The 24,507-nt window shown below is 34.1% G+C and overlaps 1 protein-coding gene and 1 long non-coding RNA gene across 4 annotated transcripts in view; one reads left to right on the forward strand and one right to left on the reverse strand.

Annotated features, from left to right (window-relative positions):
* Positions 1–16,499, forward strand: part of MIPEP (mitochondrial intermediate peptidase) — a 171,279-nt gene extending 154,780 nt beyond the window's left edge. The window contains exon 19 of one of the 2 annotated variants that reach the window (XM_074303654.1): positions 16,226–16,499. In XM_074303654.1, the coding sequence (XP_074159755.1) occupies positions 16,226–16,320 (95 nt within the window). In that variant the 3' untranslated portion in view covers positions 16,321–16,499. Of the gene's footprint in view, positions 1–8,608; positions 8,845–16,225 lie in introns of those variants that run through there. The other variant, XM_074303655.1, reaches the window with a different exon arrangement.
* LOC141563071 (uncharacterized) overlaps positions 13,887–24,507 on the reverse strand; it is a 49,624-nt gene continuing 39,003 nt past the window's right edge. Inside the window, exons 4-5 of one of the 2 annotated variants that reach the window (XR_012488320.1) lie at positions 16,195–16,372; positions 13,887–15,030 (exon numbers count right to left, since the gene is read on the reverse strand). This is a non-coding gene — a long non-coding RNA (uncharacterized LOC141563071). Of the gene's footprint in view, positions 15,031–16,194; positions 16,393–24,507 lie in introns of both variants that reach the window. The other variant, XR_012488319.1, reaches the window with a different exon arrangement.

Genomic DNA, 24,507 nt, shown 5'->3' on the forward strand with positions numbered 1-24,507 from the left:
GTTGATGCCTACCTTATTACTGATTACCATTACTTGGTCCTAAATACCCTTTCCTCTTTATTTTGGAACCTTCTTATCACCTTGGAGATGCTTGCGATTAATATTTTCTCTTTAAAATGTTATTCAGATTTTTGTTTTAATATTACATTTATTTCCAAATATATCTCCTTCTCCCCAACTAATGTTACAAAAATAGGTAAAAAGAAAGAAAAAAAAAAACAGTTGAACTAACCAATCCATTAACCAAGTCTGGTAATATATTCAGTATTCCCCCCTCCATTCCCCCCACAGCCCATTTTTGCAGAGAAGGGAGAAAGTTGCATTTTTTCTCAGCTTTAGTATTTATAGTGAACTTTAGGATTTGAAAAGTGCTTTGCAAATAGTACCTCATTTTATCCTCACAACAACCTTTGGGAAGTTGGTGCTATTAATTCTTTTTTTAAAAGATAGTGAACCAAGGCAATAGATTACATAGCACAAGTGTCACATGACTAGTAATTATAGGAGATGGGAGTTGAACTCACATCTTCCTGACAATAGGGACAATACTGTCCTGGACCACCTAAGTGCCTAAATTTTAAATTTAAGTCATTTTAATACCATCATTTACTGTGCATTTTGATATAGCTTAGTTTTTTTTGTTGTTATTGTACTTTGTTTGCATTGCTATACTCATTGTTCATGTTGTTTTCTTTCTGCTACTTATTTAACTTTGCATCAGTTAATTTGAAATGATAAAATTATTTTGCAATTAATACCATTACATTGATATATCACAGTTTATGTAGCTATTTTCCAATCTGTCACTTCCTTTAGTTCTAGTACCATATTTTATCCATTCATATTTAAAGTTGTAAGAATTGGATTTATATTTTTCTCCGTTTGTGTTTCTAGTTTTTTCCTCTTTACTTAGGATTTCTCCCTTCTTTTAAGTATTTTGTACCAATAATGAATTCTTTTTAATGTACTTTAGGGCAACCTCTCTCTCATAGAGTCTTTTCTCCTACCTTTAACTACTCCCCTTCATTTCTGTCAATCCCTTTCCTACTTTGTACTTAAGTTATAAATTTCTTTCTTTCTTTCTTTATTCATAATTCTTTCCACATTTTCCTTTTATTTTTCCCTTTCAGTTAATAGTTAATTCACAATCTCCTCTCTTCTTCCCTTCAACTTTGTTTTTAGAATTTTTCTTTGACTATTTTTTAAATTTTTAAATAAAGATTTATCATCCTTTTTTCTTTAATTCTGTTTGCTTTCTATTTGTTGTAAACTGTTTCTCTGATAAATGGTTTGTACTTTATGATTTATATTTTATTTTGTTTTGTACTTCTATGTGTTCCTTGTGGATTTAAACCTTCTAAAATAACCAAGCTTAAATATCTTCTTCTAATTAATTATTTCCTTTATAGGTCTTTCCCATATTCTCCCCCTGCCTTTTTTTTTTTTTTTTTTTTTTTTTTTTTTTTTTTTCCTGTTGTTCTTCACTCTTAGTATCACTTTATGGCAAGGAAATGAAGAGAGAAAACTATCCCATGATAAAAATATCTTTTTATCTCAAATAATGGGATCCAATTCTACTTCAGACCCTTTCCATGATCACTTATTTTCCCTTTAAAAAAATCAACCTCTCTAGCTCTACATTTTCTTACTCTTCTGGATGCCAGTTGCCTCAGAAAATCCAGTTTTCCTTCTCCTGATGATGTTGTCCATGGAGCAAAGCACTCTGAGGAAGTGTTCTCCCTTATGTAATATCTCCATGCATGGTACACCCAGCATATGATCCCCACCTCCCATTACAGAATATCTCTTCATCAATGGTAATTCTCTTTAATCAGACACAGTCTTGTTATTAAATTGAGACTTCTTCTTTCTTTCTCTTTTTTGCCTTTCACTCTCTTTTTGCCACTTGACCCATTCTTCAGAAGTCTTCTTGCTGAGAAACTACTAAAATAGTATGCCCACAAACCTGTATTTCACCTTCCTTTTCTCCTTTTAGATATCCTCCTATTCTGTCAATGTGTCATAAAATGCAATGATTCATTTATAGAAATGTGGAACCCGGTTCATGATATATCAGACCTACTTCTCCATTGTTCAATTTTTTTAAACAATTTATCCCCTTGCTACATTTTAGGGGGAAAAAAAATCTCCTAATTCTTTTTGCTATCAATTGAAGTCTTTTTCTTTCTAGTTTCTTTTAATATATTCTAGATAATTTATTTCTTTATTTTTATTAATATTTATATTTGCCTCTTATGTTATTGTTTCAAGTGTTTACATATCAATGATTTGCTTGTATCTTTGTATTTCTTGTTTTTGCTTTTCCCACACATTTTCAAAGGTTTCTCACTTATTGAATGACCATCTTTTTTCATTGATGATTAGGGTCAGGTTTGCAGAATGAGTTTTTTTTAAGACTTCATCTTGATAGTGAATAAAAATAGCAATCTAGTTTTTGACAAACCCAAAGATCTCAACTTTTTGGATAAGAATTCATTATTTGACAAAAACTGCTGGTAAAACTGGAAATTAATATGGCAGAAACTAGGCATGGACCCACATTTAACACCACATACTAAGATAAGATCAAAATGGGTCCAAGATTTAGGCATAAAGAAGGAAATCATAAATAAATTGGAGGAACATGGGATGGTTTACCTCTCAGACTTGTGGAGGAGGAAGGAGTTTGTGTCCAAGGGAGAACCAGAGAGCATTATTGATCACAAAATAGAAAATTTTGATTACACCAAATTAAAAGGTTTCTGCACAAACAAAACTAATGCAAAAAAGATTAGAAGGGAAGTAACAAATTGGGAAAACATTTTTACAGCTAAAGGTTCTGATAAAGGCCTCATCTCCAAAATATACAGAGAATTGACTTTATTTTATAAGAAATCAAGCCATTCTCCAATTGATAAATGGTCAAAGGATATGAACAGACAATTTTCAGATGATGAAATTGAAACTATGTCCACTCATATGAAAGAGTGTTCCAAATCACTATTGATCAGAGAAATGCAAATTAAGACAATTCTGAGATACCACTACACATCTGTCAGATTGGCTAAGATGACAGGAACAAATAATGATGAATGTTGGAGGGGGTGTGGGAAAACTGGGACACTGATGCATTGTTGGTGGAGTTGTGAAAGAATCCAACCATTCTGGAGAGCAATCTGGAATTATGCCCAAAAAATTATCAAAATGTGCATATCCTTTGACCCAGCAGTGCTACTACTGGGCTTATATCCCAAGGAAATACTAAAAAAGGGAAAGGAACTTGTATGTGTCAAAATGTTTGTAGCAGCCCTTTTCATAGTGGCTAGAAACTGGAAAATGAATGGACGTCCATCAATTGGAGAATGGTTGGGTAAATTATGGTATATGAATGTTATGGAATATTATTGTTCTATAAGAAATGACCAATAGGAGGAATACAGAGAGGGTTGGAGAGACTTACATCAACTCCTAGCAGAACTAGGAGATCATTATACACTTCAACAATGACACTGAATGAGGATGTATTCCGATGGAAGTGGATATCTTCAACATAGAAAAGAGCTAATCCAATTCCAATTGATCAATGATGGGCAGAATCAGCTACATCCAGAAAAGGAACACTGGGAAATGAGTATAAACTGTGAGCATTTTTTTTGTTTTGTTTCGTTTTGTTTTGTTTTGTTTTGTTTTTCTTCCCAGATTATTTTTACCTTCAGAATACAATCCTTCTTTTGCAACAACAACAACACATATATATTGTACCTAGGATATACTATAAGATACTTAATATGTATGGGAATGCCTGCCATCTAGGCAACGGGGTGGAAGGAAGGAGGGAAAAAATTCGGAACAGAAGGGAGTACAAGGGATAATGTTGTAATTTAAAAAAAAAAATTACCTATGCATATGTACTGTCAAAGAAAATGTTATAATTATAAAAAAATTAATTAAAAAATATATATATTAATGTATAAAAAAAAGACTTCATCTTGAGATTCTTTGCTTATCAAAATATATTATTACATTCCCTCCTACTGAGTTCAGAATAATTTTATGTTATTTAAACTTGCTTTCTTTTATAGTTTATTTTCTCTCACTTGATTGCTTGTTGATTTGATTTTTGTCATTGTAATTATTAAATTTACCCCATATGCATATCTGGGGATTTGAAGCACTGGATTGACATTATTTCAGTAAACATTAATTAAATGTCTGCTGTGTCCAGGCACTGTATAAGCCCTGAGGATTGAAATAAAAAAAAGAGATAGCCAATGTCCTCAAGAAGCTTACAGTCCAATGGGAAGGAGGAGAGGGAAACTACATGTAAAAAGAATCTGAAAAGGGAGGTGAAGAAGGGGAGGATCGTGGGTTGTTTTCCTTGGAGACTGACCCAGTAGAACAGCTTATGGAAAACAGAATTTCTGTAAAAGGTGAGCCTTTTGTAAAGAAAGGCTTTAAGAAGAATTTAGTACTCTGCCTTCTTGTCAAAAGAAAGCAAAAAGTGAGTTGAGACAATATCAGAATCTGAGTCTTCACGGTAATTGACAGATCCTAGGTGGGTAGGGGTTGCAGGGATAAGTAGGACATGTTGTTCAGTAGAATTGAAGTCAAGCAAACTGATAATGAAAAATGGACTTGATTTAAAAAAAACTTCTGAGCCCTCTATAAAGGAAGGCTTTAGGATAGTATAGGATTTTTGTTCCAAAACAATCTAGATTCTTTCTGTTTGTGCTTTCTTTTCTGTATTCAGAAGTTCCTGCCAGTTTTCTTATATTATTTCTTATATTGTTGTGCTTAGACTTTTTGAATTGTCATTATAATTCTGGGAGGCTTCTGATATTCATATCCTGTCTTCCAGACCAAGATATTTTGCTTGCATAGAAATCAAATGTTCTTTTAACATGATTATATTTTGTTTCTTTCCTTCAGATTGTCTTTCACTTTGGTTTATTTTTATTCCCAAATGCAATTCTCTTTTTACTTACTTCTTTGGAGACAAGCCTTTAGATTCAAGTTTTCCTACTCTAACAAATTATTTTCACTATGCCATCCATTCTATCCTCCTAACATTTCTCAGTATTCTGATTTTTCTCTTGATCCATTTTGCTATAGTTCCATGCCCTTTTGGAAACTGTGTTTATGTTCCATTGGGCAGGTGCTAATTCAAATTCTATTGTCTTGAAATATTTTTGAGAACTTTGTAATCTTTTGGATGTTTTGGTAGTCACCTTCCTTGTTAATCCTGTAGCTTCTCTTTTGATATAGTTACTTTTGCTCTAGGATTTTTTTTTTAATTGAATTTTCTTCCTTATTTTATCCTGTCTTCTACTTTCTTAATATTCCCCTTTGATAAGTTTTTATCCCCAGTGCTGGACACACCCTGGAGATTTTTCACCTGTGTTGGCCTTAGTGGCAAATAGATTCTAAAAAAGTAGGATTGATCCACACATAGGGTTATACCAAGCTTCAGGTAAAAGGAACTGAAATCTATTCAGATGCAGTCTTACCCATGTTCACACCATTCTTTAGTCCTCTGGCTATCATGAGGTAGTATCCACTGCTTTCTGAAGTATTAGAGAAAGTAAAATGTGCATTATTCCAGCAGAGCTTTTGTAGCCTTGAATATTCCTAAGTTAGATGTTTTCCTAGGCAGAAAGAAAGTTCCCCCTCCCCAATTTATCCAGGTGGCAGGGCACACACATTGTTTGCTACATGTTGTAACAGGATGATGAAGGATATAACAGGGGAGGATAATATGCCAAGAGAGACTGTAATAACAGGAAAATCCCTGAGTAATTTCCAGAGAACAAGTCTTGTGGGTTGATTTGTGTGTCCTGCCACTCATGGGGGTTAGGTATTGAATAAGAGTCTTAAAGTTTGCTAATTCATATAGTTGTTAACCTATTTGGACTTCTTTCTTGTCCTGTGGATATAAATGTAATTCCTCTTCCTCTGGCATATAATTCTACTTTTTGGAGGGAAAGGGGGATTCCAAATTAAAGGAGACTGGAGAAAATTCTAGTTATTCATCTTGTTGGTCCCATGATCTGGCCATCCCAATTATGCTTTTTTTTCCTTTGCTCTCCAAGATAATATGTGCTTTTTGACCATGATCTCCTAGAAATTATGCTTGCTGTCTTAGATTAATCAAAAATCTTGGGTAAGGTTTTTTTTTTTTATCATGAATAAATATGAATTTAAAGTTTGCTCTTAGTCATACCAAGATAACATCTTTTTAATTATAGAACATATGCATGGGTAATTTTTTACAACATTGTCCCTTGTACTCACTTCTGTTCCAACTTTCCCTTCCCTCCCTCCACCCCCTCCCCTAGATGGCAGGCAGTCTTATACATGTTAAACATGTTAAAATATATCCTAGATACAATATATGTGTGCAGATCTGTACAGTTCTCTTATTACACAAGAAGAATTAGATTCAGAAGGTAAAAATAACCTGGGACGTCCACATTCATTTCCCAGTGTTCCTTTTCTGGGTGTAGCTGATTCTGTCCATCATTGATCAATTGGAACTGAATTAGATCTTCCAAGATAACATCTTTTAAAGCCCTTCAAATAATTATATCCCAGCCTAACTTTCCATGCTTAGTGCACATTTCCTATTTATTCACATACTCTTAGCTCCAGCCAAACTCATATACTTGGTCCTGAACTTACTCAGCATTTTATCTAATCCCTTGATGCTTTTATAGTCTTCTCCATCCTTGAAATGCACTTCCCCCTCACCTGTGCATCTAAAAAAAATGGACTTCAAAGTTCATCCCAGATACCACTTCCTTGGGGGAGTTAATTTCCCCCAATTGTTACCCTCCTCTCCAAATTAATATGTCTGTAATTAAATGTTTGCATAATATATTAACGCACTTCCCCCCAGTAGAATGTCAATTCCTTGAGATCAAGGAATGGTTTTTTAGTTTGTTTTTGTATCAGCTGCAACTAGCACAATTCCTTTGACAAATGAGCTACTTTGTAAATACTTTTTAGGTTGAAATGAATTGGATTAAATTAGATGATTTCATGTTGGCAAATCTGAAAGGTTTTATCTCTTAAATAGAGCATCACAGCAAATTTTAATACCAAAGTATCCTCTTTGTTGGATGAGGAAACATTTTTCTACTATATATGTGTGTATATGTGTATGTATATATATATATATATATATATATATATATATATATATATATATATATATATATATATATATATATATATATATAGTACAATTATGACACTAAATCCTACACTTGGAGTAGCTTCAGGATTACAACACAGTTTCAGTACTACAAGTAATGGCAACATAGAATAATAGCCAAATAAATGGAATCTCTGGCTTGTTTAGTTATTTACCTAGCATAGACTTTGAAATAGCTCAGAGCTATTTGAAAGAATAAAATGGAAGAGAGCACCTGTGTTCTCAAAGTTAAGACCTCCCTTTCACAAATGTACTGATTTTTTTGAGAGGGTGTGTATGTTTAGTGTGTGGGTGTGTATGTATGTTTATTTAAGAAAGACATTGAGCTTCAAAAGAATAATGTTTTGTAATCTAGAATGTAATTTTAAATGGAAATTACTCAATCCCACAATGAAATTAAAATAAACTAATATATAAATGGTAAACATGTGTATGTGTGTACACACACACACACACACACACACACACACACACGCACGCACGCAGAATCACCATTCATTTTAAGAAGTCCAAGTCTTCCCTTTGACTTTCAGTAAGAAAATTTTAACCAACAGCCACAAGATGGCTTTACTTAAGAACAGCATTAATTTAACTCAGTCTAGATAGGCTGTGATAGTAAAATATCTACATGGAAAGGAATATCATTTTCAGGCAGATAATCTGATTTTTCCCAATTATTACAATAATTGAAGATTGTTGGTAACTTATTTTTAATTAAAGTATGGGTGACCAGCATTTTAAATAAGGAAAAAACTTCAAAGAAGAGATGAGCTACATAATTGCCGTAGGCTTGGGAGTGATACAATCTGGAATAAAAATACTGATCTCATAAAATTCACTTAAGAGTTTTACATACTGCCTGGCTTGTCTTTGTAGATACAATTTGAAATCTGTCTGATCTTAGCTTGGCATGTATAACTTCTGTAATTTATAAAGTGTTCTTTAAAGATTTTGATAACTTTGTTGTTCTTATTGGTGGCTATAATGGAGGTAATTCATAACCCAAAGTGAATCTAGGAAGATTGTAGCTGTTTTTTTTTTTTTTCAGTACAATCAACTTTTTTGAAGAGGGACTTTCTTATTTATCTGTTTCCCAATGCTTAACATTATGATTTGAATGTAGTGATTAATATTTTTTTATTCATGTATGGTAAAGAAAGATCAGGACATCAGGTTATGTTGTCTCTGAACCCATTTCCCCATGTATGTAAAGGGAAGATAATAATACTCTGCCTACCTCACTAGCTGATGTGAGGATGAAATGAAAGTACTTTCTTATTGTAAATCATTTACAAGACAAGACACATAAATTGTGATATATGATCATACCCCAGTAAACTAACATATTTTTCGGCTTTGGTTTTCAAAATCGTTGTTCCCCCATTGCTCACAAAGGAGTAGGCCAGGAGTTTGAGCCAGAAATTACGGGGATACATTCCTGAGACAAGTAAAGAGCCAGAAGACTGAATAACAAGAAGTGGAACCAAATAGGCCCCATGGAGGTTCATACTCCACAGTCTCAGATGCAGCTACATTTTATACTGGGTGCTGCTGCAGCTGCTGCTACTCTGATTCCTGCTTTGATTCCTGCTGACCCCAGCCAAGTGCCTGAACTTTCTTTGTCTCAGCTCTGTCCCGAACTCTGGGGTTTTGCCACAGGTATAAATTTTTTTCTCTTTACTTCATCAGCTTCCTGGAATCCCTAGTTCCCTTTACAGCTCAGACAAGAGATCCTTCTGCAGTCTTTCATTTATTGGACTCATCTATCCAAAACCAATTTTTTTTACATCTGTGTATTTTGTGGGCCATTTAGATCGCTTAGTGGAGAGAGTTCCCAAGCCTAAAGACAGGAAAATCTGAATTCAAATCAGGCCTCAAACATTTAATAGTTTTGTGACCCTGGGCAAGTTATTTAATCCTGTTTATTTCAATTTCCTCATCTATAAAATGAGCTTTTTCCAACTCATTTTATGGCTGGAATGGCATTTTTTTAATGACAAATCACTCCAGTATTTTTGCCAAGACAACCTCAGAAAAGGTTATGAAGAGTCACACATGACTGAAATGATGGAAAAACAAAAATGTACTTCATATGAAGAGACAGAATGGTTTAGTAGATAACCTTCAGAGACAGGAAGACCCAGGTTCAAGTCTTGCCTCTGAAATGTACTGGTTTTGTGACTCTGGGCATATCATTTAATCTTCCAGGAAGCCCATTAAGACCAGAAATTGATGTATTCTTGGTATAGTTTCCTTTTTCAAATTCCCTATACCAGTAAAACCCATAAATCTCATCAATAAGTATAGTGATATGAAAGAGGCATTTGTAATATGTTTTCCGTTGTATATCTTTAAATAGAATCAATATTGTTTCCAAAATAGTTCCAATCAAAATCTACATCCTTTTCTTTGTACTGAAACTACTTCCTTTAAGCTTCCAAAGTTGTATCCTTTTTTCTAGTATCCTAGAACCTGGTGAGCAAATCTCTGATTGAGTTGTTTGCACCCTTCATGATTTTATCAGCGTAGATCATATTACTTGTTGGCTGTCATTTTTTTTTTTTTCCAAGCTGAAGAGGCTTAATTATTTTAGCCTGTTTTCATCCTGAAGCTGTTCTAGCCTCTTGATCATATATTTTAATTCTGGCATTTTTCCAGTTCCCTTAAGTCACTTGAATTGTGACAACCAAAACTTCACATCATATTACAGCTACCAGAAATACCATGGTTTTGGATAAGGATAAGATAATGCTTCCTATTTTGTTTGTAGTATCAAGTTTCTGTTTCATTGAATAAAACAGCAGTGTAAATCTTAGCAGTGTAACTTCTACTTACATGTTAATCATAAAATCTAGGAATTAGAAGAGGCCTTAGAGATCATATAATCAACCTCTTCAGACTATTCCATAACAAGTGGTTATCTCAGTCCTTTCTCTTTCCCTTGCCCAAAAAAGTTGTATCTTATCTTTGAACACTTTTATGTGATAGGAAACAATTATTATTTAACAGATAGACCATTCCATTGTGAGATATTTGTCATTATTGAAAAATTCCTCCTTAGAGCTAACCAATGATTAGCTAAATCTACCTTTGGAGTCAAATAGAATCTAATTCTTCTGCTTGACAACTCTTTGTATATTTGAAGATAGCCATCATCTCTCACTGACTAATTTAAACTAAACATGCCCTATTTTACTTGCCACTACTGATATGATAGAGATGTTATCTATTAAAACATAAAAGAAGCTGCACTTCATTTCCTCTTGGTTCCGGGTTACAAACTGGTGTGGTGAAGTATCTCAAAAGAATTTGCAGGCTTGAACCCATTTCCAAGTCAAGTAGCAAAGTTTATTGTAATTAAAGGGTTCTAAATTCCAAGAGAATTTAATAAAGAAACAGAAGCAAGGAGATAAATTTATCCAGTTCATCATGTTATTGATAGACTAATTTTATGGTCTACGAGTAGAACTAAAGAGTGGTCACAAGAATTTAGTTATCACTGACCAGCAGACCTAGGACTATCTTAAAATCCAGAAGACTTTAGAATCATTGACAGATTGTCAGAACAATAGCATTCTTACATTAGAGGACTTTAGGATAAGATTCCAAAGCCAGAAGATTTAGAATTAGAACAGAAGCCCCCTAAGGTCAGGGGCTGTTTCTTCTAGAAGCTATATTCCATCAACATGACTCCCAATATCATGTCTGTTAATGTTATTATCCTTATAACTGGAACATAATAGACAAATTGAGTAAATGAGAGAATAAAAAAATGTTTTTGGTGATTTCAATTTTCAATTTCAACCCAATCATGTATTTAAAATCATCCCAAATTTCCTAAGTCTTAGTGCAATCCTAAACTATTAAAGTTTGATTGAAATGTAATCATATGGGGCAGCTACGTGGCACAGTGGATAGAGCACCAGCCCTAAAGTCAGGAAGACCTGAGTTCAAATGTGGCCTCAGACACTTAACACTTCCTAACTGTGTGGCCCTGGACAAGTCACTTAACCCCAATTGCCTCAGCAAAAAAGAAGGAAGGAAGAAAGAATTGTAATCATAAATTTATTTTAGCCTTTTGTTACAAATTTGGATATACAACTGAGGCCCTGAAGTATTCTCTAGACCTGTAGGTTGTTTAAGCCTTGCTTTTATCAAAACTGTGTTTCTTTAGTTTTAATATAAGATCTTTAATTCAATTTAACACTTTTAATGTGATGATTTAATAGCTTAAAACTACATTAAAACTTTTGGGACACCCTATATAGTGTTTTCCTCATAAACACCTGTCAGGATTACTTCTAGTTAATACTAGTGTTATATTCTTTATTTTGTAGATGAGGAAGCTAAAGTCCAGGAGTGATTTGCTCTTGTTAAACAACTAGTCGAAAAAAATTTAAAAATAAACAAGTCGCAAATAGGAACTAGAATTTGGACTTGATTCCATTTTTTCTCTCTAGGTTTTCCATTAGAGCATCCATAAAACTTTTTAAAGGGAAGAATGGTTGGGTATTTTTATTTTGTTTTGTTTTACCCTTTATATCTTTAGCACTTCATGCAGTACTTAAGCAAGCTGCTTATTAATCCTTGCTTAATTGAATTTTTTTCCTTTCATTATAGTCATTAGTGGGATACCAATGTTTATCTGAGCAGAGGTCATTGATCTGACTGAACTACTTCCATTTGGTTCCCAGGAAGGAATTCACTGTTAAATTTAGGGCTTGAAATGATGTTAGATATCAAAATATTCTTCATCTGGAGTAGTCCTAAAACTGTCTTATTTCCTTTATTTGTTTCCTTTGAGCTAAAGAATATATTTCCTAGTTTTTCTAATCTCTCTCACTTCAAGAATTGGTAAAACCTGGGAATAAGTCATATTCATTATCAGGATTCAGGCATTATTGAGGCTCCAGAGATTTCAGAACCATACATATGACAACTGCCAAACACTGTGCTTCAGTTGTATATCCACACCCATACTCAGAGTTAAACAAATTCATATTTATAAATGTGTTGTTATATATTGCAGAATTGGAGAGAGCAAAATTAAAAACCATTAGAAATTTACAGTATATTTAATTTGTTACCTATATTGAACCTCATCCTGAGTTGGAGAGAATATTTTCCTGATGATAGCATTGAATTATGCATAGTTAGAAGACCCTTGAACATGTAAGGACTTCTGTAAATGAAGCATTAGCACAGATACCTGGAGGGCAGTCAGAAAACATCTGAAGTACAACTCTTATACCTGCCAATGTTCAAGTTGAAGCCATAGCAAGAACCCTGCAGCAACAGCTTTGTTGAGCTCCCACTGTCTGCCTGGCTCTGTACTGTGTAATCCAGAACACCCTCAACTTATGTTTTTCCAAAAGTACCTCTCTGAATGTTGTCCTATTCTACCTAGTTCTTTTTAATACTAGTTTGAACTCTCTTTCAGCAAAGGCTTTTCCCTTTGTTTCCAACCTTCATGGCCTATAAATACTTCTTTGTTGGGTACTTGTAGAATGAATTCTCTAACATTGTTTTAATTGGGTAGTAGCTGAAATTAAAAATTGGAAAGGTGTGTGTGTTAGCATGAACGATGGTAATTAAGTCTTTGTGACATATATAAGAAGTTTAAAAAGAAAATGAAAAAGTACATATGTCATTGAAAACCAGCTTGACTTTTATATTTATGACACAATGAGGATCGGTTGATTTCCTAATTTATTAAAAAAAAATTAACTATTTAAAAAATGAACTGTCTTTCAAGGGTCAAGTTCTCATATTCCCTTTTCTATAATTTAATCTCTATGTTGACATGTGTTACAAAGAAAGAGACGATATGTGATAGAGTTTGGAAAACCTAAAGAAAGGCTTAAAATTCTTTGAATATCATTATTTGTTTGGGTCTGCTCTTGACCACTTGCCCAGCACCACAGTTATGAAAATTGCAAAATTTGAACAAAGTGAACAGATTACAAAATGTATTAATTCACAAAAATTTTTGATTAGTCCTCTTACCTCTCAGGTAAAATGTGGGGGAAAATGGAGGAAATCCTCCACTTCTTTGCCCTATATACTGTTTATTTCCCTGTGTTGGGTAAATAAATAACCATCCTCATTTATTATAGTATTTTCTTCTTTTTGAGTTATTATTTCAAGATAATTATAGTCCAATTTTGCCTTTTTGTATACTTGCTATTAAAAGCCTCTGCATGTTTGCAAAGTAGTTTTCTTCAGGTCTCTGGACTAAGAGTAAAGGGAGTTTCTTCTTCCTATTTTTAATGATTTACATAGTTAAATCTTTTTTCAGCTCTATTCACTATGGAATCCAACATCTGCATCATTTCTGAGTTTTTCTTCCATGTTTAATAAAGCTCCAAAGCCAAAAAGAACTTTGTCAACAATTAAAAATCAGAGCCTACAGACTCCTTTTAACCATATCCCCACATAAAAACCAACTTTGTTTTTCATATTTTTAATAGTCTGTAAGCATTGGGTTTCATGAACTGTCTTTAATTTACCAATCTCATGTTGATACTTGCTGAACACATTTAAATCTAATTAAATTCAGAATACTGTGAGAACAGAGCAAGGACATTCTCCTAATTGCCTCAAGTCTTGATGCCTTTTCTTTCTTTCTTTCTTTCTTTCTTTCTTTCTTTCTTTCTTTCTTTCTTTCTTTCTTTCTTTCTTTCTTTCTTTTTCTTTCTTTCTTTCTCTTTTTTTTTTTTGAACCATCTTCTTTAACTATTACATTACATGCAGAATCAACTCAATTAAGCTGAGCCAGTTGGCTTTAGCCAGACTTTATTAAAAGCTGACAACAAAAGTATTTTTCTTTCATTGTGCTGCTATTATTGTCATTCTCTGAGAAAAAAGAATGGTTTGAAGATGTCGAACTGGAGAAGGAGGTGCCTTAGGTGTGTCTGTGGGAGAGGGTAGAGTAAGGTCATATTTATATTGGCAGTTTGGTGAGTTGAAAATGAGCCACTTCAAAGAAACACTAGGGTTATACTTAACAATAAGGGTTAGCACTGAATGAACTAGATTTAACTTATGACAATTCCTGTAACTAGTCATTTCACCATAAAAATGTTTCAGATATTAAAAGGAAGAAAAACTGGCTAACAAGTTGATGTGTCTTGTTATGGTACAACAGCTAAAAATAACATGCTATCATGTCCCCATTATGTTTTATACAGAAAATATGTTTTTTCTGTAAAAAGTACAATGTATTTTTATTTACTACTAACCCAAGTGCCAAATTCCAGTCTTTTTTTCCTCAAAGTCAGATCAAGTTTACCTGGTTACATATCCAAAGGACATATGTTAATTTACTATTTATACCTTTATCTATTTCAAAGGGAAAACATTAAGTCATCAATGACAGCTGATCTAGCATGACTGGTCTAGCAAATTTACTTCTCTAGAAATTATTTATACTGCAAGGAAATGGAATTCTAAATGTATCTGAAATTAGTTTTCCAGTTAAGTTATAGCTTTGATCAAAAAGAAGATTTGTGGATAACTCTAAAATCTAAACGGGATGGTCTGCCTCAGTAGCAAGTGAGTACAGCTCACTTTTAAGAGAAAACTAGATGATAGTTTTCAGTGAAGTATCTTTTCATATTTACTTTCAATTCTTGCAAAATTTTCAGTACATAATAGAAAAGTGAGAGATGAGCTTTTTTCTTGTAACAGTGTTGCTTGCTGTGTTACATAATCTACTTTTGAAGTTTAATGTCAGTAATAATTTTGTTCAAATCTTGAAGTATTCTTGGTTTTCTGGAATTTGGGGCGTGGCAACAAGGTTGGTTTCTTGAATCATTCTGTAAAGGATGAGTGGAATAAAATTAGATAGAAAATAATAGTTCCATCTTTTGTGAATCTTCCTTTCTCCCATCCCTCTATCTACCCTCAGGCAGAAAAAAATTTTCCCCACTCACACCTCACATAGCACTCAGTTTTTTTAATTTCTCTAGTGTACTTGTGAATATCAAACAGGATATTTATAAAAAGCTTAGCACACCGCCTGGCTCATAGTAAGCACTATGTAAGTACTCTATTTCTTTTTCTTTTTAGGTATTACTTTGTGTAGAAGTGGTTTAGAGATAAACATCCCTATATTTATTCTAAGCTCCATGAGGGCAGAGAATGATGCTTACATGAATGTCTATCTTTTTTATCACATAGCAAGAAAGATTTTAGCAAAAGATAATTATAGACTTACTGAATTATTGGTGAGTTGCAATCTAAAAGAAGGAAATTAGTGATTCTGTAAAATTTTTAAGGCAAGATCAGTGCCTAACTGATACGAATGGACTATCATAAACTATTTAGCAAAATTTAGTTGAAAAATCTATTAAATCTACCTCTAAGTATATAGTAATATTAGCAGACTACATTATTTCCAAATATAATAGTAACATCAGTAGAATTCCAGCTTTGAGCCTTTAAGTATTCTTGTCAGAAATGCTAATCCAAGTGGCAAAGTGTAAATCAAAAATAGAAGAAAAAGTTCATCACCTTGCTGTGTTAAAGGCAGATGATGGTACAGTGGGCTGGGCCTAGATTCATGAAGACCCAAACAAATGATGATCTTCAGAGAATTTAAAGTCTTTCTTTAGGTTTTTTTAGGAGTCTTGAAGTCCAACAGGACTTTAGCTATTTACTAACTATGTGATCTTGGGCATTTCCCTGCGTTTACTTCATTTTCCTGAAAATAAAAATATTGACTATGTTAGCATCTATCTTGCAGGGTTGTGAGGATCAAATGAGATAAAATTTGTAAAATGCTAAGCACAATGCCTGACATAGTAGTAGGTACTATATTAATAGTACTGTGGTAAGTATTATATTAATGCTTATTTTCTTTCTTCTTCTCATTTCAAAAGGCTGGAAAATCTCTTAAGTTTGATATTTTTGTTAACATGATAATTTAATTGCTAAAAATTTCATGAATTTTTACATAAATATATAAAAATATAGATTACCTAGTGAACATTTTCCTTTCATTTTTTTCAGGTATGCTTCAAAAGTGTCCCTCTGTTGAAGATTTTGTCAATGCTCTTGTTTCAGACTTGGATATGGACTTTGAGACATACTTTATGGATTCTTGAAGGATGTGAAAATACCCCATTTGTTTTCATACAAAATCATGTGGTGTAATAACTACAATGGAAATGACAAAGCTATGAAAAGTTGTTTCTTATTTTCAGTATTCGTTATATTGCATAATAACTTCTATAAACCATTGTTAAAACTTGGAATAAATAGTTTGTTCTATAATTAATAATGACAACTGGCTTTCATCTTGATTGGCAAATTTCACAGAAATCTTAAATCTATTTGAAGCTATTACATTATAAGAGTAAGTATAAACAATCTTTAAACATGCAGCTGTTAAATTTAATATGTGGGCATTTTCTTAGGTATATATCTTTAGTACAATAGTACTATTCGATTGATCTTTAATTGTTTAAATTGATGGGCTTATTTAAGAACAAAACTTTTTAAATAGACTTAGACACAATTTTAGTACTCTGTGTAAGGATTATACACACAATTTTCATAAAAGTCGACTAATCCATTGCACCATACATCTAAATTACACTCTTGAAAGTTCATTAATCATATAGCAACAAAGAAAATGAGTTGTGGTTTTCAAATCAAATGGAATACTTTTTTCTTTTTCTTTTTTTTTTTTTTAAGTTGGGAACATTAACTTAAGTTTTGTATTTTTAGACGTCAAAGAATGAACCAAGTCAGGATGGTAACTTTAATATATAATTTCCTGTTGACTTCATATTAATAATTATCTTTTCATTATTGTTCTTCTTGGCTTTGAGAAGGCTCTGAAAATGAGCAGATATTCCATGAATAGAGTGTAGAGTATGGCTTTAATTTATTGTTTTAAAATTATAAAATAGTTTATGCTAAAATACAGAATCAGAGTACATTCTCTACAGCTCAGAAGTTTACAAAAACACTTTTGCTTAGAATTTAATGGAAAAACTTGAAGGAAGTTTAATAATAATAATAATAATAAATAGCATTTATATGGTGCTCTAAGATTTGCGAAGTGACATACATTATCTCTTTAACCTCATTCACAATAACTGGGAGGTGCTATTATCATTTCTACTTTCTACATAAGAAAAGTAAAATACAAGTGGTGACTTATCCTGGATCACACAACTAAGTGTCAGAAGCCATATTTGAACTCAAGTCTTTTTGACTGCAGGCCCAGGGTTCTCTTACTACACCACCTTGCAGCTACTTAAAAGTTTGCAGAATATGGATGCCTTTGTGTAAAGATGCCACAGATGCAATATTAAATCTTAATTAAATAGGAAATGAGATTAATAAAATAACCTTTTATATCTTTTTTCACAAAATCAGTTTTAGAGTGAGCAAGCATTCAAGTTGCATGCTTAACAGTGCTTTCCAGTGTATTTCTGACCAGAGGCCATCCGTACTGTGCCTCAAGATATCCAGGAAAGGGGAACCCAGGACATCCTAAAGCAACCCAGTCCATACTTGGACTATCTCTTTGTGGAAGTTTTCCTTTATGGTAAACTAAAATCTGCATTCCTTCAATTTCTATTTCCTGCTCCCCCTTCTTCTTTTGGGACCAAACAGAATAAATGTCATTCCCCTTCCACCTGCTAGCCCTTCACATACTTAGAACTTTAGAATACTGGAGGAGTAAATGGTCAAATAAAACAAACCTAATCCAGCTGACACATTTGAAAATTCCTTATGTATTTGATGACAGCAATCATACTCCTCCCCCCCTTAATTCTTTTCCTCTTTAGGCTGAATGTTACCAGTCCCTTTAATCAAAGCTTAGTCTGCATGGTCTATAATCCTCTTACCTTTTGTAATCATCATTCTAGACATATTCCAGTTAGTCGATGTCTTTTCTAAAATGTAGTCCTCACAACTAAATATTATAATGCAGATATGGGCTTCTTGAAAGTGGAGATTGTTTTTTTTTTTTTTTTATGTCTGTGTATCCAGGGACTAGTACCAATATCCAACTCAGTAGGCGTTTAAATAAATGAATGCTGATTGATTAATTGATCAGAGCACATTTCAAATTCATAGTTCTAAATATTACAATTCTATTAATGCAGTCTTAAAAACCTATTAATATTTTGGTTGCCATCTCACAGTTTTTATTCAGGTTGACCATATGGTTCACTGAAACCCCTAAATCTGTTTCTGGCTGATTGTTGAGGCATAACACTTTTATACTTGTACAACTGTTTTTCTTTAATCCAAGTGTATAACTTTCTATTTGTCTCAGTGCTCTTAAATGAACCTTTTAGTATTTTTGGATGCCTATTCATCCTAGCTTTGTACAGTCTGTAGTTTTGATAAACATGCCATTTATGTCTTCATCCAAGTCACTGAAAAATATATCGAGTAGCACAAAACTAAGATCCCTTGGAGCAGGTTGGTGGTGTTGTCCTTTGTTGTCATAGAGGACAAAACAACATCACTATGTTAAGAGTCTAACTTAGTGTGTCTGAATGGGGGTGATCAGACCAGTATGAGTTCAGAATGTTCTGTCACAGGTCAGACACTAATAGTCCCCATGAACATTTGGGGTGGACTCTAACTTTGTGCACCTTAACGTTTCTCCTGAGCTAATTCAGTTCTTTGTTCATAGAGTATAGCATCTTTTCTGATGAGGGCATCCCATATCATACAATCAATTCTAAAGTTCATAACAAGACCTGGGGAATGTCCTTGTATTGCTTTTTCTGACCATTTTGTGAACTGTGTGAGTTGTCCATAAAATAATCATTTTGGCAAATGTACATTTGGCATTCAAACAATGTGACCAGCCCAATGGAATTGTACTCTCTGCAGTAATTTGAATGCTTGGTAGTTTAGTTTTAGAAAGAATCTCAGAGTCTGGTATATTATCCTGCCAGGTTATCCTCCAGATCTTCCTAAGTTAATTCAAGTGGAAGCTTTTCATTTGCCTGGTATGATACTGGTACAATGTCCAGGTTTCAGGAATACAACAATTTGGTCATAACAGTGGCTCTGTAGACCTTCAGTTTTGTAGTCAGTCTAATACTTCTCTCTCCCACACTATCCTTTGGAGTCTTCCAAACACTGAGCTAGTTCTGACAATGCATGTGTTAATCTCATTATCAATGTATATATCCCTGGAAATTATACTGCCTGAGTGAGCTAGCTTATCCACAACATTCAAAACATTTGCTGTAACTGATGGTTCCACATATGGATGGTGTGGTACTGGCTGATGGAGGAGATCTGTGTTTTCTTAGTATTACTCTGCTGAAGCACTACACTAGAGATCATAGTCTAAGCTGACATTGAAGCTCCTTTGGATTTGATTATTTAGCTACTTCTGAATTCATCTAGCTATATCATGGTTCAACCTGTCTTTCCATCTTGTTCACAAGAATAGCATAAGAAACTTTGTCAAGGGGTTTGCTGAAATTCAGGTATAACTTTCTCATTATTTCCCATTCTGGTACCCTTTCACAAAAGGAAATGAGATTAGTCAAACATGATTTCCAGTTGGCATATAGGTGGCACAATGGAGAGTCAATAAGCATTGATTTATTAAGTGCCTGGTATGTGGCAGGCACCGTGCTAATCTCTTGAAACCCAAAAATAGAAAAAAATAAAAAAAAATAAAAAAAAAGAAAGAAAGAAAGAAAAGAAAAAAAGAAAACTGGCCTTCAGGTTATAATCTAATGGAAGAATACAACACAAAAAGAAGCTGAAAAGGAGTAGGAGAGAAGAGGGAGAGAACCTGCACAATTAAGTCCTGCAGCCAGGTGGGAAATGATGAGGTGGCTACTCTGAGGCCCCTTCCTAAATAGAAGATCCTTTCCAGATCCTTCCTTCCTCCCTCCCTCTTTTCCTTCCCTTCCTTCCTTCCCTCCTTTTTCCTTCCTTCTTCCCTCCCTCTCTTTCTTCTTCCCTTCCTCTTTCTTTATTTCCTTCTTCTGAAGGTTTTATGATAAGATGAATTTGTAAGGGGAAAAAAAACAATCACTACTATTTCACCAATTCAAACCAGTTTTTCACTCCACTGCCTCTTGCTATTTTATGAGGTAATACTACTCATAATCTCCCACCATCATTCTCTGTAATATTTTACAAACAAGTTTATAATCTAAATCAGTTTTGCCTTCTGGCTATTCTCCTCTTGGCAAATAGATCAAGTGTTTGCTAACTAAGGAGATTTTTAGGCTATTTTGGTTTTCCCTTTATGGCAATTGGTCTATATCAGTTTAGGCCCTAGTTTAATTGTAAGTCATGTGTCTTCCTTCTCTTTCTACTTCACCTCCACCTCATTCTTGTATAGTTCTACTTATTTCTCCTTTACCTCTTCCTCTTGCTCCTCTTCTTCCTCTTCCTAGCTTCTTATTCATATTAGTCTTGATCTTCTAACAAGTTAGTGTAGACACACACACACACACACACACACACACACACACACACACACCCCTACCTAATCAGGAATAACTACTATATTAGTAATGAAGCATTTCCTGTCAATCTATAATCAATCTCAACTTTTGGTGATGTAAAACACTTAGCATAGTGCCTGGCATATAGTTAAGTATTATGTGAACATTATTATCATCATTATTACTTCCTTCAATTTTAAGTTCAGTAGTAAATGAGTCATATTACATAGTGGAGTTAGTCTTTTTTTTTTCATAATTCCAAATTTTTTGGACCACTTCACAGCTCTCTGACGGCATCAACATGTCCATTTCCCCACAGCCTCTCCAACATTGATTGTTCCCTTTTTTGTCATCTTTGTCAATATGCCTGGTATAAGGTGAAAATCAATATTGTTTTAATTCTCATTTCTCATAATATTCATGATTTGGAATATTTTATATGACCATTTATAGTTTCCAATTAGTTATTTCTTTTTCATATAATTTAATCTTTTATCTACTAGAGCATAATCTTGGTCAAAACTTGCTGATTTGTGTCAGTCCTCTCTAGTTCTTAGTTATTAGATGTTTCTTGATATTTGATAGAATTTTTTCTCCATTTTATAATGTCTTATTCTACATTAATTGATTTGATGTGAAAAACTTTTAAATTTTAAATAGTCAAAGTTGTCTATTTTTTTTTGTGATCTTTTCTTCTCCTTAACTTGTGAACGATACCTGATCTTGTTTTGTACAAATTTTTTTAATGATATGACTTCTTAAAACTTTTATTAAAAATTAAGGAGGGAGAAGCAGTTAGAATCAGTCAGGGGTTCTCAAACTACAGCCCACGGGCCATATACGGCCTGCTGAGGACGTTTATGCGGCCCTGTGGGTTATGGCAAATGGGCTGAGGAGCAGAGATGTTTTTACTATAGTCCGGCCCTCCTACAGTCTGAGGGACAGTGAACTGACCCCCTATTTAAAAAGTTTGAGGACTACTAAGCTAGATAGCATAGTGGATAGAGCACTGGCTCTCAAGTCTGAAGGACCTTAGCTCAAATCCCACATCAGACACTTAACACTTTCTAACTGTGTGACTAAGCAAGTTACTTAACTCCCATTGTCTCAAGCAAAAACAAACAAAAAAAAAATTTAAGGTGGTATATCCATTTTGAGTTATACTGGATTTAAGGTACAAGTTTTTGCCTTGAGCCTGATTTATGCTAAATTGCTTTCTGATTTTCCCACAAATTCTTGTCCAAAAAGTAAGTCTTTTCCCCAGTTTTTTATATTCTTGGGTTTATTGAATAGCAGGCTGCTGTTTTCTGTTTTTTGTTCATCTAGTAGCTAATTTTTCTGATTTGCTATTGTCTAACTAATATCAAATAGTTTTGATGACTACAGCTTTATATGTACTTACTTTTAAAGCATACCAGCTAGTAGTGGCCAGGCCAAGCCCCATGTAATTAATCATTGTTTTCGTCCTAACTCAGATTGAATGTAAACGGCAATCACTTCTGCTTGACCAGAAACCCAGAGGATCTTCCCCTTCCAGATTTATTGATTTATTTATATGTTTTGGGGGGAGGAGAGGAGCAAGGTAAAAGGGGAGATTCTTTGCCTCGATTTGATCCATAACCTTAATCCCTGAATAGATGCAGCCTCAGTCAAAGGGAGACTTGTTGAAGACTTTCTCTTAAAAAGGCCAAAATCTCCCGTTTCACCCAGGGCTATCTCCAGTTATCCTGATCTATAGCTGGCCACTGGATTCAAATGTCTCTGGAGGAGAAAGTAAAGGAGGTGCTCTTACCCAGCCCTCCCTTACTTAAGTCCAATTCACTTGCATGTCATGGCATCTCCTCCCTGATGTCATGCTCTCCTTGGGAAGAGCACAGGACAGACACAACAATCAGCTTTTCATAATGGTTGATAGAAAGATCCCATGGTAATAAGAAAGCATGATGACCTGTGTTCTCAACCATGCATAAGGGAAGCTTATATCATATAATCATTTCCTGTATGGCAGTTCACTTGATTTACAGGCATAATATTAAAAAGGAATTAAAATAACTTGTGGAAGGCATTACTTCCAGAGCCAAATCTCAAAAGAAAGGGAGAATACACAGCATTATAATCTAAAAATTTTAATTGAATGTCACTGCCAAGGCAAAACATAATACCCTGAGACCCATGCGTAAAAAGGAAAGTGTACACTAAGTCCTTCAGGAACAATGTGACCCAGCTAGGAAATGGTATAAGATGGCAACAGGGAGACACATACCAAACTGATGTGTCTTCCTCAGAGACCAAGGAACTTGGTTAGCAAGGCCTTTGGTTCTCATGAAAGTGTAGGATTTAGGACCTTCTGGCCTTTTGATAGTATTTATTCTAACTGCCTCATGTTATCCATGAAGCTTGTAGAGGTTTGTTGTTCAGTCCTTTCAGTCGGATCTGACACTTTGTGACCCCATTTGGGGTTTTCTTGGCAGAGATACAGGAGTGGTTTGCCATTTCCTTCTCCAGCTCATTTTACAGACAAGAAAACTGAAGCAAATAAGGGGTAAGTGACTTGCTTTGCAAGTAGATATCTGAGGCTTGATTTGAACTCAGGAAAATAAGTTTGTTTGATTTCAGACCTGATGCTCTATCCATTCTACCACCTAGCTGCTCACATAGAGCTTAAGATTTCCCTAAACTTATGCAGATAAGTATCTAAATCTGAATCTGAATCTGGCTCTCTGACTCCAAGACCAGCGTTCTTTCTGTCTCCCTATGCTGTCTGGATAACTAGGAGGAGGCTATATGAAACAACTACTATGAACCCTAACTAGGAAGATCCAAATTCAAATTTCACATCAGACAGTTATTTACTTATGTAACCATGGGCAAGTCACTTAACCTGCCTGCCTCAGTTTTCTTATCTGTAAAATAGTGATAATAATGAGGACCAAACCAAAAGGGTCATTAACCCTTGCAAAGCCTTATGTTTCAGATTTTCTTCTCTTTCCTCCCACCTCCTCCCCTAGGCGGCAAGCAATTCAATATTTGTTAAAGATGTTAAAATATATGCTAAATCCAATATGTATAAGCATATTTATACAATTCTTATAATGTTCTCTCTAAAATGTATTGTTCTCTGTTGAGATTTTCTTGGGGTCTCTGGGAGCAGCCTTAGTTTCAGTTCAGTAATCACCACATGAGTAGCCAGGGATTAAAATCCAAATTCTTTATTGTCCCCTTCAAAGTCCTATCTCCTTCCCTTGGGGCTGGGCTAGTTTTCTGGATCTTGGTTTCATTGGAGAAGCAGAGGAGAGCCTGCCACCACTTCTCTGTCTTTCCTAGTTCTGATTGTGGCTGAGTTTGTCCGAGCTTATATGCTCTCTTATTATCAAAGGTGTGAATTTTGTGGAACTATAGTAAGTACTAAGAACGTGTTCTGAATTAGAGAACTGTTAAGCACCATGCTAAATTAGATAACTATTGTTTCTATCAATTCCAATGACTTAGTACCTTGTAAGAATCCTTTGTTTCAAGTTTAGAGTTCTGGCCCATGACAAATTCTCTTGCTGCACAAGAGAAATCAGCTCAAAAAAAAAAAAAAAAAAAAAAAAAAAAAGAAATGAGAAAGAAGACAAAATGCATACAAACAACAACAAAAAAAGTGATCATGCTATGTTGTGATCCCCACTCAGTTCCCATAGTCCTCTCCCTGAGTGTATATGTCTCTCTTCATCACAAGATCATTGGAACTGGCATCAATCATCTCATTTTGGGAAAGAGTCATGTTCATAAGAATTGATAGTCCTATGATATTGGAGTGCATAATGACCTCCTGGTTCTGCTCATTCCACTCAGCAT

The sequence above is a fragment of the Sminthopsis crassicaudata genome, chromosome 3 (genome assembly GCF_048593235.1).
Source record: "Sminthopsis crassicaudata isolate SCR6 chromosome 3, ASM4859323v1, whole genome shotgun sequence".
NCBI classification, from domain to species: Eukaryota; Metazoa; Chordata; class Mammalia; order Dasyuromorphia; family Dasyuridae; genus Sminthopsis; species Sminthopsis crassicaudata.